The sequence below is a fragment of the Ammospiza nelsoni genome, chromosome 5 (genome assembly GCF_027579445.1).
Source record: "Ammospiza nelsoni isolate bAmmNel1 chromosome 5, bAmmNel1.pri, whole genome shotgun sequence".
Taxonomy (NCBI): Eukaryota; Metazoa; Chordata; class Aves; order Passeriformes; family Passerellidae; genus Ammospiza; species Ammospiza nelsoni.
The window spans coordinates 46,725,998-46,742,649 of record NC_080637.1 but is presented as its reverse complement, the minus strand read 5'-3'; the positions used below and the strand labels follow the sequence as shown (position 1 = coordinate 46,742,649).

The window sequence follows — 16,652 nt, the reverse complement described above, 5'->3', positions numbered from 1 at the left end:
TTTGAGATATCAGAATGAACCAGCAGACTTGGTCTTAGGAAAGCGGTCTTGCTATCTTTTGGACTTTGTACAAACCTTTTGTAGAAATTAATAACACTATGCAGTCCTATTTTAGTTAAATCCCTTTTCTGACTTTAAAAGCATCTCTGCCAAAGTAGAAGCTAGTTTGTTCCATCTTTTGACAGTCTTCCTGCAAGAATCTTTCTTTGGAATATATGTAACATATTTAACATTAGAAATAGAGTCTTACATAACGCTAAACCCCTTTAAGCAAGAACTATAGAGCTAAGAAAAAGTCCCATTTTTCAGTCAAGCATTGCAGGAACATAATAACTGATTATTCAAAGTCTCTCTCACTGTTCCTTGAATTATAAGTTATTCTTTTTAGATTAAATGGGTCATTACTTTCTCAGAAACTTTGCAAAAAATTTATATCTTTTTTTTTCAGAATAGAATGGTCAAGTAATTTTAAAACAGCTATGTTACACTGGCCTCAGGACATTATAACCTTGCTCTAGGATCAGTGAGTTTAGTCCTAATCCTTTTCCTATTTTTTCCCCTTGAAAGGAAACACTCTGATGGTAGAACAATCAGGAACAGATCTCCACAGAGAGTGGCATTTTGCAGTCTTTGTGAGGTGACTACATATTGTAAACTAATAACAGCCAGGGGAGCTGAAATCTGAGGGTGAATTGTTCTGATTTTAAAGTAAACATGCATAATTGATTTCAGGGCTGAATGAAAGAATGTTTTATAACAGCAAACAGGAGAGTTATCAAAGCAGGAAGGAAAAAAAAGTATTTGAAAAGAATTAAGTTTAAAAACACCCTCAAAGAATCACAAAACATCCTCAAATCACCACTTCAAATTATTAATATTATTTTTGAAGCCCCTTATTGAGGGCATGCACAGGTCCCTCCCAGATAGATTCAATGCTTATGTGTGTCACATGCAGCACAAATTGAGACAGAGGGATGCAATTTCTGCCTGTATAAAATGCATTTAAATTAAGCAAGACAGCATTGAAAAACAGTGCTTTATACGCTAAAATTTTTTTTTGTTAGCATGCTGCAGCAAAAGTGTTCTCCAAAGTGCTAGAATGAACATTCCAGGAGACTTGATACTTTAGGACCATAAATTTTTAAAGCTACTTTTGTCATAGAAAGGTAAAGGGCTGAATGAAATAGGCTGAATGACTAAGCAAATTGACAGAAGATTTCAAACTCTGCATCATCTCCTACCTAGTTCAGCTCTTAAATTCAAAGTACTGCACAATCACCATGTGGTGTCCCGAACTCAGCCTGGTGACAATGAGGCAAACTGTCCCTCTCATTGGGAGCTTTGCAGAGGCTGCAGAGCACCCAGAGGCAGGAGAATGAACAGTCTGTCTTCAGCAGGGAGGTGCTCACAGAGCACACTGGAACTACCAACATGGGAGAAATTTTGCTCTGTGCATTGAACTTACATTGCTTTGTACATAAGCTGTAGAGAAAGGGAAAAGTTAAATATGCAGGCTGGTCTCTTTGACATTAATGTCCAAATTAAAGTCCTTCTGCATAGGAATGATTCTTGTAAACATGTGGGGGTTTTAATATGAAAATTAGCTTAATGAGGGGAATACTAAACTTTTTTGAAATCTGCTTGCATTTTCTATGCTTCATTCCACATGACAGAAAGTTCTGTGTACACCCAGCAGAAGGCATATTGAAAAGGATTGTTCCCTTAATAATGTTAGACAAGTAAGATAACAGCATTACTGTCGGTGTGAATTCAAATTTCCAGATGAATTTACATCAGCCATCCCCATGCCATGCATGCATTTGCTACCAAGAAGTACTTGCATGACAGAGCTTCCTGGCAGAATTATTTGCAGGGTTTTATTCTTCTAATCTAGGAGAGATGCATGCCACATGTCCTGCTAGTCAGCAAAGAAAACAAAGTGTAATTTAACCAGCAAGTCACATCTAACTAACACAGATCTTATAAAGACCATTTACAATCAAATGTGAATGCTAACGAGCATATGCATATTTTGTGATGAGAAAAGGATATATTTTGCACAGTAAATTATCATTGTTGAAGGCTTCAGTCCAAGATCTTTTGATAATTCAATGCTAATTAATTTGTGACTAAGCTTATTAAACACATTTCCTTTTCTCCTTTGTTGCTAGTTTCAAGAACCAAGGCCTTTTTACTTGCCTCCCAAGTCAGTTTTTCAGTTGGCCAAGCCCCCTAGTTCTTTCTTATTTACAAGCTGAGCAAGTAGAGTCATCAATAAAAATGCTGCAGACTGATAAGCAGTAAAAAAAGAGGACCCAAACATAAAGGGAAACCTGTCCAAAGCAAACATGCCTTCTTTTAAGCTTTTAATTTATCAAATATTTCTTATCACAAAAAACAAGAGAGTGTAAGAAAAGTTCCTCACTGAATTCCAATGAGCCCAGCAGACTTTCACCATAATGCCAGGAACCAGTCCTTTCAGCACATACAGTTCTTTCAAGTATCATGGATATGTCTTTATAGTTTCAGGTAGCAAGGAATGTCCTTTCCAAAATGTACAGCCCTTTGGCTTTGAAAGAGACATTTTTGAACAGTAAATTCTTGAAAGCAGCATTTTCTAGAATATTTTTATGTGTTTCCTGGAGTGAAGAATCTTTACATGTTAACTAAATTTTGGAAATAAATTATTTCAAAGACAACCCTTTCTTCTGCTCCAGTAGATTGCCTGCATTACTGATTTGTAACAGTGATAAAAGTTACAATCTACATTACTGTATATACATTAATGTATCTAAACCTCAAAATGCATTAAGGTTTTATCAGAAGCACAGAGAGAGAAAACCTTGCCAGAGAACCTCTGAATTCCCGTTATTACAAAATGGGTAACAAGTGTTAGGAAATGTTGCAAGTAGAGAATAACTAAGAAGATTCTAGAGTTTGTCACAATGAAAGCATTTACTTTACTGCTGCTTAGACATATTAAATAAGACTTTTTTTCCACAGCCAGCAAATTTAGGGACTCCTAGAAATATGAGGTTTGACAAGTTCTGCAGAATCTGAAAATAAAGGAATTTGTCACCAAGAGAATGAGCCAAGGTAACATTGTTCTGACTTGGAATAGATTAACAATGGAAGGAGCAGGCAGAAGCCCAGAAACCAAAGCACTCCTTGTTGCACAGCAAAGGCTCAGCGCCGTCAGAAGGGAGGTGAGGTGTTTTTCTGTCCCCAGAATGGCCTAACCATGACATAGAGGGAATGGCCTGGGATGACAGCTTAACCCCCCCTAGGCTTGTTTTATGCTTCATTCTGTTGCTCTTACAGAGAGCCTTCCTTGTGCAGCACAGACCCGAGTACTCTGCGCTGTCTTCAGGAGCCTTGTGCCAGTTCACTGCAGCCAGCAATGGCTTTGGACTCTCAGCTTCAGCAGCTTTGTACCCCACTAGCCACGACACACCACAGCTGCTCATTTGGATGGAAGATGGTAACTAGATGTTTCTCAAAACTAAAACCATGCTGTTCCTGACTTTGGAAAGAAATGCATATTTGCCTTAATGCCATTACATCTAAATTTATCATCTGATTGCTGATACTCATCTTTGCTTTCCTTCTTTTAAGAGAAAGCTCCCTTGTATTGGTGCACCTGCAAAGGGGTCAGGAGTTTTCCCTTCCCCATTAATAGCCTTTTTCTTCCACTTATTTCTCCATTTTCCTCTGGGTTTTGTTTCAGTTTCTTGATACCTTTATATCTGCTTAAAATCCAAGCACAGATGTTGCAGTTCTGCTCATGGCTGAGCAGTACCTCTTTGCAAGCTTGAACAAAAAAGTTTTAAAGTTTATTTATTTTTAAATAAGGTACAGTACAGACTACTCACCACTCCCTAGCCACTCTAACACTCAGATTAATAATAGAAGTCATGAGCCTCAGACTCCTTACTAGTTACAAATAAAACTGGCAGGGAAGTAACTGGAAAGGAATGGTGGAACAATGAACAGTATCTGTTATTCCTTGTTGTTAGCATACAGCTACCTGTGAACTTCGTTCAAAGGCAACTACTGTCAAATAAGTAGAATTCATGATAGGTAATAAAAGTTGTCATTCTTGAAAGAAGAAACTATGCAAAGGGAAAAAATATACTGTGAAGAAAACAGAAGTAGTGTGCTATCAAAGAAGAAAAATACTCTCAACCTGTACTTTATCAAGGATCTTTTCTTTCCATGGTCCTAGTCTCTTTCACTGATAAGAATTAAAATGCCATTTTAAGTCCCAGAAATACCTTCTATCAGGTTAAACTGCCTTCATGTTTGGAGTACTTGCTAACTGGACAAAGAAAATTTCAGAGTATAGCATATACTGCTCCAACAGTGAGAGTTACTTGATTATAACAGCAGTCCAACAGAAGGAAAAGCCCAAATTATATGAACTATTTAAAATTAGATGGAACAAAACCCTACAAACTTACTGTATGCAGTTGCAGGATGACAGCTTAGAAAAGACTGCTGTAAGATCTGGTATCTGAGTAGTTAATATATATAAGAACATTGTCTTTCTAAAATATCAGGCTGCTTATGATATCTGAGATAAGGTACTGCCACTGGACAACTGATGTCTTAATTTGGTAATGAATCTACAGCTGTTAATTTGTGACTGACTTTGAATGAAGAACATATGATTTTTTGTTTAAATCAGAATTTCCTCTTAGGAGTGCTATTTATTGCTGCTGCTGCCAACCATAATCTTTCTTAGATCTACTTGCACAAAGCTCAAGTGGTTGCAGTTTAACCTGGATACAAACACAAATACAGTGGTCTCAAATAGAATTGAAAAGGCAGACACAAATCATAGAAATGATTCTTCATTTCAGATGAAAAATTGGGACTGTAAGTCAAGAGAGGACTCCTGTCATACAAAAAGGGTCCTCAGTAGGTTCTCAGATGCTCCTACTGTCCAAAGAGGAGACATATAAAACTTAACTAATATACTGAAAGATAATCCTTATCCAAATGGTCACTAATGAGCTCCATTTAGGAAACCTCTGAGGTCTACCTAAAAAGGGATCTTTTTCTCAATCAGAGTCCTGTGCACAAGCATGTGGTGCATGAACACCATTTAATATTCAAGCACAGGCCCTGCTTATCAACAGATAGCTGTAGAATATGCAGCATTTCAAAATGAGTGCATGTTCAAGATACTTTTCAAAAACTGTGGTGCAGGACTTTTTTGTCAATCTCTTAACATGCTGTATACATCATTATATATCTTTAGCAACAGCAACATTTCAGTAGTAGCAATTTCTCTACTTGTACGAAGAAGACAGAAGCTGAAAAAACAGGACAAACAAGTGAACAGAAGAACTAAAATAAACAAAGCATATGGTTATGAGTCACTGTAAATTCTTTAATCTGTGTTGACAAAGATTATGGTGACTAAATACTATGAGTGCATGAAACTCATGGCAATAGACCTCTATATCAACTTACAAGGGATAATCTAAAATTTAAACTTCTATAAAAATCAAGCCATTTACTAGATCTGCAACTTAAGGGTTTGCAGGCAGAACTGTCTGTCTCACACAAATAGACTCTGCCTCCCAGCTCCCAAGTAGCTGCATACATTATATATCATGCTCTTTTCTGGGCAGCAACACTGGAAGATTATTGAGACCCTTCAATAAATATGCTACAAAACAGACTTCATGGGCAGCTTTAATTTGCTCTGCTCAGGAAAGAAATTTGGTGTCTAATTTTCACTGTGAAGAGTCACTGAGCATGGCCAGTACAAATGTACTTCCCTGCTATGAGAAAAGGTATTTCTAAAATAGCACTTTCAATTATCATAACAAGGAATGAACTCATGATGCGAATTAGAATTTGATGGTTCCCTGGAGATTTTGACTTTCTTTTGAAAAGTTTCATTTTGTTAACCAGTTAATCTATGTTGTAAGATGTCGTGCAGATCCACGGGCTTTGTTAGTGTTACAGCAAGTTTGATCTACACCCTGGACTGTGTATTTGGTCAAAACCAATTTTAGTGTCAATTATTGAATTTCATGGGGGATATCTGTAGCCTCTAGAGCAATTAGATCAAGGCTTATCAAAATTAAATATATATAAGGGAAGCAGTATTAAAAAGCAATATCCCAAATCTCTCTGCATTAATATTTTGGATACCACTGCACATTGTAGGGGTTTTTATGATTAAACTTACATTTTTGTTTCCCACTTTCAGCTGTCCCAACTGCTGTTATTCCCTATAATCTATAATTGACAAAAACATCAAATGTGAACAAAACATCAGTCAGTAATTCTGGCAATCAATAGGTTGCTCTCCACAGAAGGGTGACCTTGTGCCATTAACACCAGCTTTGCCATGTCATGGCACATCACATGGGAAATGGGACTGGAAAAGGTATCAAGGCCAATCTGTTACCTGGCTGATGGGTTTTTGCTTTTCCACCAGTGACTGATGAAATCGTAGATCCAGAAGAGGAGGCTTCCATTTTTATTGACCCTCTGGCTTGTGGGATCGAGGGATGCCCATCCACAGGGGGATGCTGTGACACTGGGTAGCTTGCTGCAGTTCTCCTCTGACAGACTTGCACACGCTTTTCAGCCCCATGAATAGACAAATTTATACCTGACAGGAATAAGAATTAGTACTGTTAGATACAAGAGATCAATATGGAATAACTAGAATATAAATTGTCAGGGTTTAAAATGGAGCTGCAAGAACATCCTTAAAAAAAAAAAAAAAAAAAGAAAAGCAAAAGGAGAACTCTAAAAGATTAATTTTCTTGGAAAATTAAAAATGTGAACACCTTTTCTGTTGTATTGTAGGGATCAGATTCAGCCATAGTAATAGATATTTAAATGAATACATAGTAATGGTTTACCAATTTACTGATCTGCAGGAGGAAATATCTTCCATTCCTTTAAAATATCCACACAGCTCACAAAGGGCAATATTAATGAGGCAGCTACCACAAAGTTTAATAAATGCCAGTTTTCTGATTGATGGATTAGAATTTGTCAGAAATTATTTCTTATCTTCTGAACCTTTACCCAATACTAGGAAGTCTCATCATATGGAAAAGATGCTAGAGGCATTAACTGGCTTTTAAGGAAAAAATAAAAGTCTGTTTTGAGGAAAGCAATAAGGCTACACATGACAGTAGTAAGACCTAAAGCTTGGAAAAAATTCCACTTTCTCCTGTCCTGTGAAACCTTATTGTCAGTACTGGAAATTGTCTTTCACACCAAAAATCTCAAATTTGTCACATAATAATTTTTTATACTGAAATTGTGAGTAAAGACAAGGCTTTATTTTTCCAAAGAAAAAAGCAAAATGGAAATTTCCTTTGTGGCTAATGGACAGTCTTAGAAGAAAGAAATGTTATATTACAGAAATTGCTGATTCTGACTTCCTCCTGTTCACAGTGATGCAATTGCTCCAACCCCACCTGAATTTCTTTCAGTATACTCTGGTTGAAAACACTCAGACAATCTCTTTTGAGAAGAAGGCTGAATGATAGTTCTACACTACTGTTTTACACTTTATTTATTGTGATATTTATTGCTTCTGTCAGCAAACTATCTTTGTTTTTAAAGAAACCAAATGAAACACCCTAACCCGATATAAATAAGCAAACTGAAAAGCAGATGGAAAAGCAGACCCTAAAGCCTTAAACTGTGGATATTGTAAGCACATTGTAAAGTGCAGTCACTCAAAATCATTGGATATCATTGATTAGATTGCTCAGTTTTGTGAATTGAAATGTCCAAGAATGCATTAATGACTCTGCTCTTCTAGCTCCCCTGGAAGTCAATGTATGTGAACCTCCAGGTCATGGAAGAGGTTTGAATCTCTGAAATATTAATCCACTTTGATCCATAATATACTGCCAAGGTGAAGAGAGCCACCACTTCCGTAGGCAATTGCTGAAAACAGTGGGGTTGCACACAGGAGCAAAGGCTGTGCAAACTGCTTTCTTTTGTGATGGCTTTGTGCATTCAGAATCGAAGCTGAGTGCTCGATACTTGTTTTTGCGTCCTGACTCCAGAGCTGATCTCCTGCAATGTGAAATGTGAAGGCATGAGGAGTTTCCTGCAGCAGCTGCTCACCTACATCCTGGTTTTAGGGCTAATGTAACTGCCAGCTTCTAAAAACTTGAAATCACATCCCTAGGATACAGAGCAAATCCCAGTCACCTTATCCTCATGAAAGGCAGCATACCAATCCATGTGCACAGAATGACAATGAGCTTGCCTGGACAACATGTTTCTTTGACCATGCCAGCTGTAACAGGCTTCAAAGGGTGAGAAGCTAAGCCCCAGCTGTAAAATGAGCTCTTTACTAATTTTGCAGTCACTGGAACATTGTGATGTTCAAAATTTTGAGCAATTATCCCTAAGGTATTACAAAATTAACTACAACCATTTTCTTTACGCATCACCACAGGTTGTTGCATCATTTAAAACAATCATCTCCCTGAAGCTTACGGTGGAGTCAGCCAACGTTCAGCACTAAACTTGAGCCTGTCATCAACACATGCTTTCTGCTGGATCTCAGTAAGGCTGTGCTTTCATTTGATCATGAAAATAGAGATCTATTTTAGGAACTGGTTCCAAACATAAACTGACTGCTACATTACTCGGTGGCTCAAGTTAAGTTGATTCTTCACATTCTGAAAATGTCTATAAACTCTTGTGCAGCTGTGACTGAGCTTCCTAAACTATTTCTGCAGCACGTTCTTTTTCAGACATCAAAATAAAGGATACTGCTGCCAGATTGCTGTTCCTATGAACTGCAAAATTTGCAGATTGATCACATGCAAAATTAGGTTCCATCAACAACTTGCTGCTGGTTATATGCAACCTTTTGCTTCTTCCACTAAAGAGAGATGATAAATCATACCTCCAAACTACATGAGGAAGACTATTCCAGTATCACAGAAAACTTTACATTTACATTTTTCTTTAGACATATTTAAAATTTAAAAGTGCCTTAAACCAACCACACAAAGAGTGTCACAAATGTATACAGTATATTTGGAAGTTTTTCACTCCAATCCATTGATATTGCAGTTATTTTTCCATGGAATATATCCTTTTATTAGGACAATTAATTTCCATTATTTTCCAAGAATGAGCTACAGGACAAAGATGCAAGTGTCCTTATTTAATTATAATTTCAGGTTTTTCCAGAGAAAGACCAGGTCTTTCTTTCCTATGTGTATTTCTTTTGTTAAACTACAAGTCTAAAGAAATGTAAGACAGTAATACTGCCACAAGCTGCAGCATTACCTTGTTTTCATGTGGGCGAAAGTTCTTTTAAAAGAGATATTGGAAGTCAAAAATACATCCCCAGATAACATGCAGAAAAGCACAGACAGGGAGGGGGAATCAGAAGTAGAAAAGAGATTGGGAACAATGCATGTAGCTGATGGCTGAGGAAAGCCTGGTGAACAATTGGCACTAAGCAGACTCTAGAGAAAACTCTCCCTATTCTTCCTGCAAAAACCCATGCTGCTGCTGAATCCCAGGGTTTGTGGATCAGAGAGGTCTCTGAAGAGTAGATGTTAAAGTTGACATCAATTACTTTGTTGCAGCGTGACAATACTCACACAAGACATCCAGAAAGAAGTTCTCCAGCAGCACACTGCAGTCTGGGTCTTCAACTATTTGTATTTGGTGGAGTTTTTCTCCTGCCTTTAGGCTTGGCCATATAGCTGCTGACACCATATCCCCTTACCATTGCATGCCTGGCAGTATAGCCTTTGGTTGTACCTGTCCCTGCAGCATGGTGATTTTTAAGTGAGCTTGGCATTCATGCTCAGTAGCTGGGTGCAATCACACTGGTATGCTCTGACAGATGTTAAAAAGATCAGGGGTTTTTCATGCCTTGCCCTCTGGCTCACAAACACCACTTTGAGGCAGGGCTTCAGTGCAAATGCAAGTGAAAGGCTTAAATACTGTCCAGCATCCACAGCTGACTTTTCATTTTGGAGGGCTCCTGGACAGGACTCAGCCACCTGCACCTGGCTGGCTGCAGTAGGAGTGGGAAGTAGTCCAGTGTTTTGAAGCTGGATGAGATTTAAGCCTCTACATATTATACATAGCATTCAGCTCTTTTCCTTTCCTGCATGCATCAAAAATCTTCCTCTGTATTTTCAAACATCCACGTGCCTTTCTCTTCCTTTCCTGTATTTTTATCCTTTTTTTTCCTCATACAAGCTTTTTGCCTCCATGAGGAGCTGCTCTTCTTACTGACCTTTCATTCTCCCATGACTCTGAGCTTGCAGGTTCATATAAGGAAAACACCTTCACTACCTTCCTGCCATTACATCTCAGCTGGGCAGTTTGCCAGCAGAGAAGAGCCGCTTCTATCCTGCTTCTGGATAAATTTTATTGCTCCAAGATAAGTCTTTTTATTATAGAATTTTTTAAACCATCAATCCTTCCACATTGAGCATATTTTGTCTCTTATAAAGTAGTAATATGCTTATGACACTTAGGGATTTATAATGCTCCAGATAAAACCTGCATATGAGAACATTAAAAGGGAGTAATGAAGTACTTCCAAGTCATGAAGCAATAAAATCAAACATAAAAAAGCAAAAGGAGGGAGAAATTATTAACATTCCAAACACTACAGTGTGCCTGAATTCAAAGCTTTGTGTGACTATTTGTTTTGTTGGCTCATCAGATGCTACAAACATGAACAGCAACATCCTGTACTACTCAGAAATCACTTTGCCCATGCATCTGATGGACATTTTCTTTGGCTGTGCACCATGCACCTCTGCCAGGCTGTGCACCTTGCACCTCTGCTATGGGACTGAGCACAGTGGCACGGCTCTGGTACTGATGGAGAAGACTCTTGCACCTGAATTTGGGTCAGAAAGGTCATGTGTCCAAATTATATTGAGCCGGCACTGAGACATCTCTCCACCTGGGAAGGCATCCCCACTGTGACTGTCAGGTTTGTGTTAGCCCCAGTTTTCTTCCATCTTGTACCACTTTGGGTCACAGGCCTTTTTTTATAGGTTCCTTTCTGAAGTGTTTGTCTCTGGACAAAGATTATGTGAACATACAAAGATTATGTGAACATGAATAGGCAATAATAAGACAGTGCAGAGTTACAAAGTTGTACAAACAATCCATTAGCTAACAGTGCTTGATTAGCCTCAAGTGTCCTGACCTGCTTTGTAGATCTTTCCTGGGATAACAAAGTAGTTCTGGCAGGTGCAGGAAGTCCTTTTAGTTTTGTATCATTAGAGTCAGTGCTCCTGTTGGAGACCAATTACTCCATCTATTTATCTTTTCTGTGTGTGTCTTTTTTTTTGTTTCAGCCTTATGTGGAGGGCCTTAGGAGCAGATTGAGGCAGGCTCTTTTTTCAAGGTTCTTTTCACAGCAGACCAAGTACAGGAGAGCACAAAAAGTGAGGAAGAAAATCTCAGCTACTCCATCACACATGGTCACAAAAAGTAAAGCAGCTTTAAAAGTCTGCAGTCATCAAGGCAGAGATAAGCAAGATTATAAGGAAGCACTTAGTAAGCATGAGCAGAGGGCAGAAGATGAGGCTTTAAGGAGTATATAAATGGGAAAATGAGATATTTAGTTGCTTTCAACTTTTACACACAGGGAAGGAGAAAGTGAGCTAATTTGTCCACCTTAATAAACTAAGTACTCTTTCCTTTCCTTGTGCAAATTGCCACATTTCCCATTAAAGTCAATGATGCTCTGCAGACAGCTTCAGCTTTTTCCCATTTTAAAGATAGCTTTGATAAAGGGGATCTCAGAAAGGGAAGCGATGTAAAAGGTTTCTCATGCAAACCCAGTTCAATCTGAGATTCAGCAGAGAAACAGCTGTACATGATGGACTTTTTTGCTTGCTCTGAATTCTAGGTGGAAATGAAGGAACATACAAGAAGAATTCTCCTGCTGTCCTCTGTGCACGTACCTGAAAGCATAGTCTAAAGGCAGTTCCCTTTTTTTCTCACCCTATGTATTACTTAGGTAAAAAATACCTCCAGAAATCATCCTTAACTTGATGAAAAATGTTGCAACATCATTAGGATTCCCATATTAGATTAAAACAGTTCTTAAAAGTTTAAATATCATCTCTTTAATGCAGCATCAAGTATGTTGCCACTGATAACATGTGATTATGAAATCATATCTAAGATCAGGTTATGTTTCAAGTATTGATTTGGAAATGTTGAAATACTTGTGACTACATCAGATGTAAAAAACCTCACAACTGCAAGCCCTCAGATAAGCAAACAGAAAAGCTACTGCTTTCAGAATTTTCCAGGAACTTCATTGGCTGGAGAGAAGGACTAATACTTTGCATCTTGACAAACTATGTGTTCAGTTTTCTGAGATTTTGTATGATTGCTTCTCCCAGCCTACTTCCTCCTAAATATTGGAGACCTTACAGGATTTCCAAAATCTGTAGCAGTTTCAGGTGATGTGGCCTAAATGTTACTTTTTCTCTTATTTTTTATCAAATTTTTTTTCCAGTTGGCTTCAGAATTTACATCCTTTTTTTAGCACATATATTTTCCCTGGAAACAAACCACAGAGCTTAGAGATAGAGTTGGTGGAGGAATAACTCTTTTTTTTTTTTTTGGTCTGAAACTTGTTATCCATGGAAGTACTGTATTGAAAGAGATCATGAATGACCTCTTCCCTTTCCCTCTCCATGGTAATACAGAACTCTATCATATCCCCTGCTCTATTGTCATCTTCCTGAGCTTAGGAGACCCAGTTTAGACTGTTGCTCCTTTCTAATAAACTGTTTTATGTCTCCAATCATCCCTGGTCACTCTTCTATTCCTTGCCTTTTTCAAAGGATGAAGACCTGAAATGCGCCCTAAAAAAGCTTCAAGAAGCAAAATCGGAAATGCCCTTGATGTTCAGGCTGTGCTTTCACCAAGGATTTACACAGTGACACAATGAAGTTTCTCATTTTATTCTTTCTCCTGTAGTTTCACTTGCCCAAAGATACTTGTAGATGGATTCTGCCTCCCTGTCATATTTGCCAGCTCTTTGGGCAATTTTTCAGTAACTCAGGATTCTTTCTTCTAACCATTTGCTTGAGGTTCTTATGTTATTCTTCCTTACAAAAGTGGCTACATTACCTATGGTAAAACTGCATCCAGAGCCAGTGTTCATTTAAGTCTGTTGAAATCCTAATGAATAAAAAGATCATGCCCACTTTAAGCCTGCCATCAAAGGGTTGCTTTCATAGCCCTGAATGTGATTTATTGAATAACAACAAGCTAACATTCAACAGTGATTATTTAGCATAACTGAAAAACTCCCAAAGTGCTCAAGGAGAGGCAAGATTACAACCTGAAGTCATGAAAATGTCTTGGAGAGAGTCACAATAGTCCTACTTTAATGGTCTACATGGCACTCTGAAAAAACACTTGTCTTCCTTTAGTGTGAAAAGTTTAGCTCAGTGAACATAAAGCTCTTTAGGGTTGCTGTTGAGCTAATGGTGATTGTTGCAGCCGTGTTGCAGGGCCATGGTGCTGAACACAGGGTGATGCCTATGCAAGTTGTGTGAACCCAGGTGAATAAATGAAACTTTTTTCCACCCCCAAGGTGCCTAACTTGATTAATTTTTAAGGCTTGTACTTTTATTTCTGTCTGACAATTCATTCTTTAGTTCCTCTGTATAAAAAACAAACACACTGTAGAGTGCATATATGTTATACAGATCAGGCTACTGGAATAAATGCCTAACAACTGTGTGCAAAGTGTACCTCACTTAAATTCACCCAGCAACCTGAAAACAGTGTAATTTGTCACCATCCCAGCTGCCTAAACTGTTCTGGAGATTGCCTGCATTTTCATTGTTACAGTTTTTACTGCTCTCTTTCTGTTTATTTAGTATCTATTTTGATTTACTTTATTGTTCCTACCGGACTTCCACTAGTGTTAGAATCACATTCATGCTGAAGAGTAATTAAAAAAAAAAAAGCATTGAAAAAAGTTCCTTTGCTTGGCCCAGCATGAAAATCACAGTGAGGAAAAACACCTGGCCTTGAAATCTGATAAACACAATAGAAATCAAAAACTGAGGCTGATAAAACATTTTCAGTAAAGTGCTTTTCTATCAAAAGATTGCCATTTTTTTTCCACGAGAAGAAAACCCTGAAGTCAAGAATTGTCAAAATGTCAAAAGTTTTGTTCAGAAAATTATTCTGAACTTATCTGGACTGGAACATACTGACTTTTTTTTTTTTTAAAGAACTTGATGCATTGCAAAATGTAATCTAACAAATTGAGTAGAATACAAATTACAATAGAATATCAGTAGAATATCAGTTACCTCTGAGCAAGCCAAAAAACCATTATCATTTCAATTACTGAAACACCTTCTGTATCGCCAATCATCAACAAATTTTACTTTAATACACAAATAGTAAGAAATAATTAAAACCATAAATATCCAAACCAGAAAGCAAAACAAATCAAAATAATATAACAAAATACAACAAATACAAGAAGTCCAACTAAGATGAAACATTTTAGCTGTCCAGAAGCAAATTCTAATAGAAATATTTTAAGCATTATGCAGAAATGTGCTCAAAATAAATTCTAAGGGGGGCACGGTAAGCAAGAATATTAGAATTTCTGTGGATTGGATAGTTCAGATTTTGATTCGCTGTTTCTATAATCAAGGGGAATAGACTTGCATTAGAATGAATGTAGGATCATAGAAAAAACGATAGATTCATATTTCAGTTTCTGTCACAACAAATAACATCACATCAACACTTCTTTCTTTGAGGCAGTTTTTCCTAAAAAAAAAATTGAAGATTGAATCTGTCTCCTTAAGTGCCTCTTATTGATTTGGAAACTCTAAGAGGCAGTTAATCTTGTCTTATTAATTTTTTTATATATGCACAGCATTTACTAGCTGAAAATAGCCTCAACACTGAGATGATTTAAAACTTACTTTCACCTATGGAAAGCACTGCATTTAAAATAATTTTCTTTCTTAGCAAGTAGCTATTATTCTGATCTTCAAAATCAAGAACATTCTCATTAAATCTGTTTGTGCTGATTTTGAGCTTTTTACCCATAGAATAAAAGGTAAATGCACACACAGCAGTAATACATGGTACAGACATTGGAGCAAACCACAGTGCTCTGTGAAACAAAGCACTAAGTCAAGTCCCAGATGCTTTTTACTGGCTGAGGAATGAAAAGCAGCACTAACCATTCAGATGTATTCTAAGTGTAGGTAGATTTAAAAGCAGAGAATTCTCTTTTTTTTCTCTCCGTTTTAATTTGCTGCCTGAATGTCAACTGCTACATTGCAAATATCACAAGTCTCATTTTATCTGATTTAATCAGATATTCTCCATAACGCAGAGCAGTGCAATCAATCTGAGACATCATCTGTGAAATAGGATAAACACCTCAGGAGACTTCACAGATGGGAAAAGAAGGTATCTCAGGATACGTCTGAATGTGTCTGCTCCATGGCACAGATAGTAATGATTTTCAGCACAGCAACTAGGCTTAATTTAACTTTCTCTTTTTGCATCCCATGCCAGGGATGCCCTGTCATCAGTGCCCTCTTGCTGTTCCAGTGTCAGGCCCTGGTCACGCTGTCTGGGGCGGTCTCAAGCAGCAGATCAAGTGCACTTCCCTGCCTCCACCCAGCCTGTGCTATAGCCTTGGCTATGGGGCCTTTTTAGACACCAGGCATGGTGTCTAAATCCTCCATGCTCACAGTTAGCCTCATCAACCATCAACTGACTTTTACTTTCGATGATATATTATCACTGAAATCACACAGCCAATGTCTTCAGGGGCAGGCCTTAAGACAACAAAATTTACTTCTACTTCTCCCTCAGCTAAATAAAAAAAAAATATAGATAATGTTGCAGCAAAGCATAAACTTCACTAAAATGTTTTTTAAGCAAACATGCATCTGAACACATATATGAGTAAATTGGTCAAGTGCTCAAGTCAAACCTGACGATGTCAAACTGGTCAACTGGTCATGTGTTGAGTCAAGTCCAACACGTGAGAGGGTTTTTAGCCTCTGAAACAGCTGTCCATTGTGGGCATGTCCCAGGATTTAGCATCTCACGTGTGCAGGATTTGATGCTGGATCCCCACTGGGAGGAGGCACATAAGTCCCCCCTCGCTCCTGGGGAAGGCTCTGATGTGGGCTGGAAGGATGTGCTGTGTAAGTTCCATCGGAGCCTGGACGGGCATTGCTCTGCAAGGAAGGGGCACCAGCCTCCACAGCTCTGCTTGCTGCAGCACCTGTGTCTGGATCAGGCTCCTCCATGGCAGACATATTTACAAGGGCCAGTTTTACCAGAAATGTTGAGGCATGTGTACTACTTGTCTTTCTTTTGTGCATCCCTAGTTTTCAGCACATTCCCTCTTGGCAAGTGATGATTTTGGTTGTAATAAAGCCTATGGAGCCAAGCTTTCTAAATGGCCATAAAGTGAAGATGACCCCCAGAAGAGGTGGCAGATGTATGTGCAGCAGATGCCAATGAACGTCTGTGTTCATCGGCCACCTCATCTTTCTGGCAACACTTCAGACCATTAACAGCAACAAAATACCATTGAAAAGAATACCTAAACCTGCCATGTTTACATATATGTTCCT

The 16,652-nt window shown here is 38.1% G+C and overlaps 1 protein-coding gene across 1 annotated transcript in view; it reads right to left on the bottom strand.

Moving 5' to 3' along the window:
- Positions 1-16,331, bottom strand: part of ANO4 (anoctamin 4) — a 128,734-nt gene extending 112,403 nt beyond the window's left edge. The window contains exon 1 of the mRNA XM_059472566.1: positions 16,119-16,331. Coding sequence (XP_059328549.1) covers positions 16,119-16,331 — 213 coding nt within the window. The remainder of the gene's footprint in view (positions 1-16,118) is intronic.
- Between the last annotated feature and the right edge of the window lie 321 nt (positions 16,332-16,652).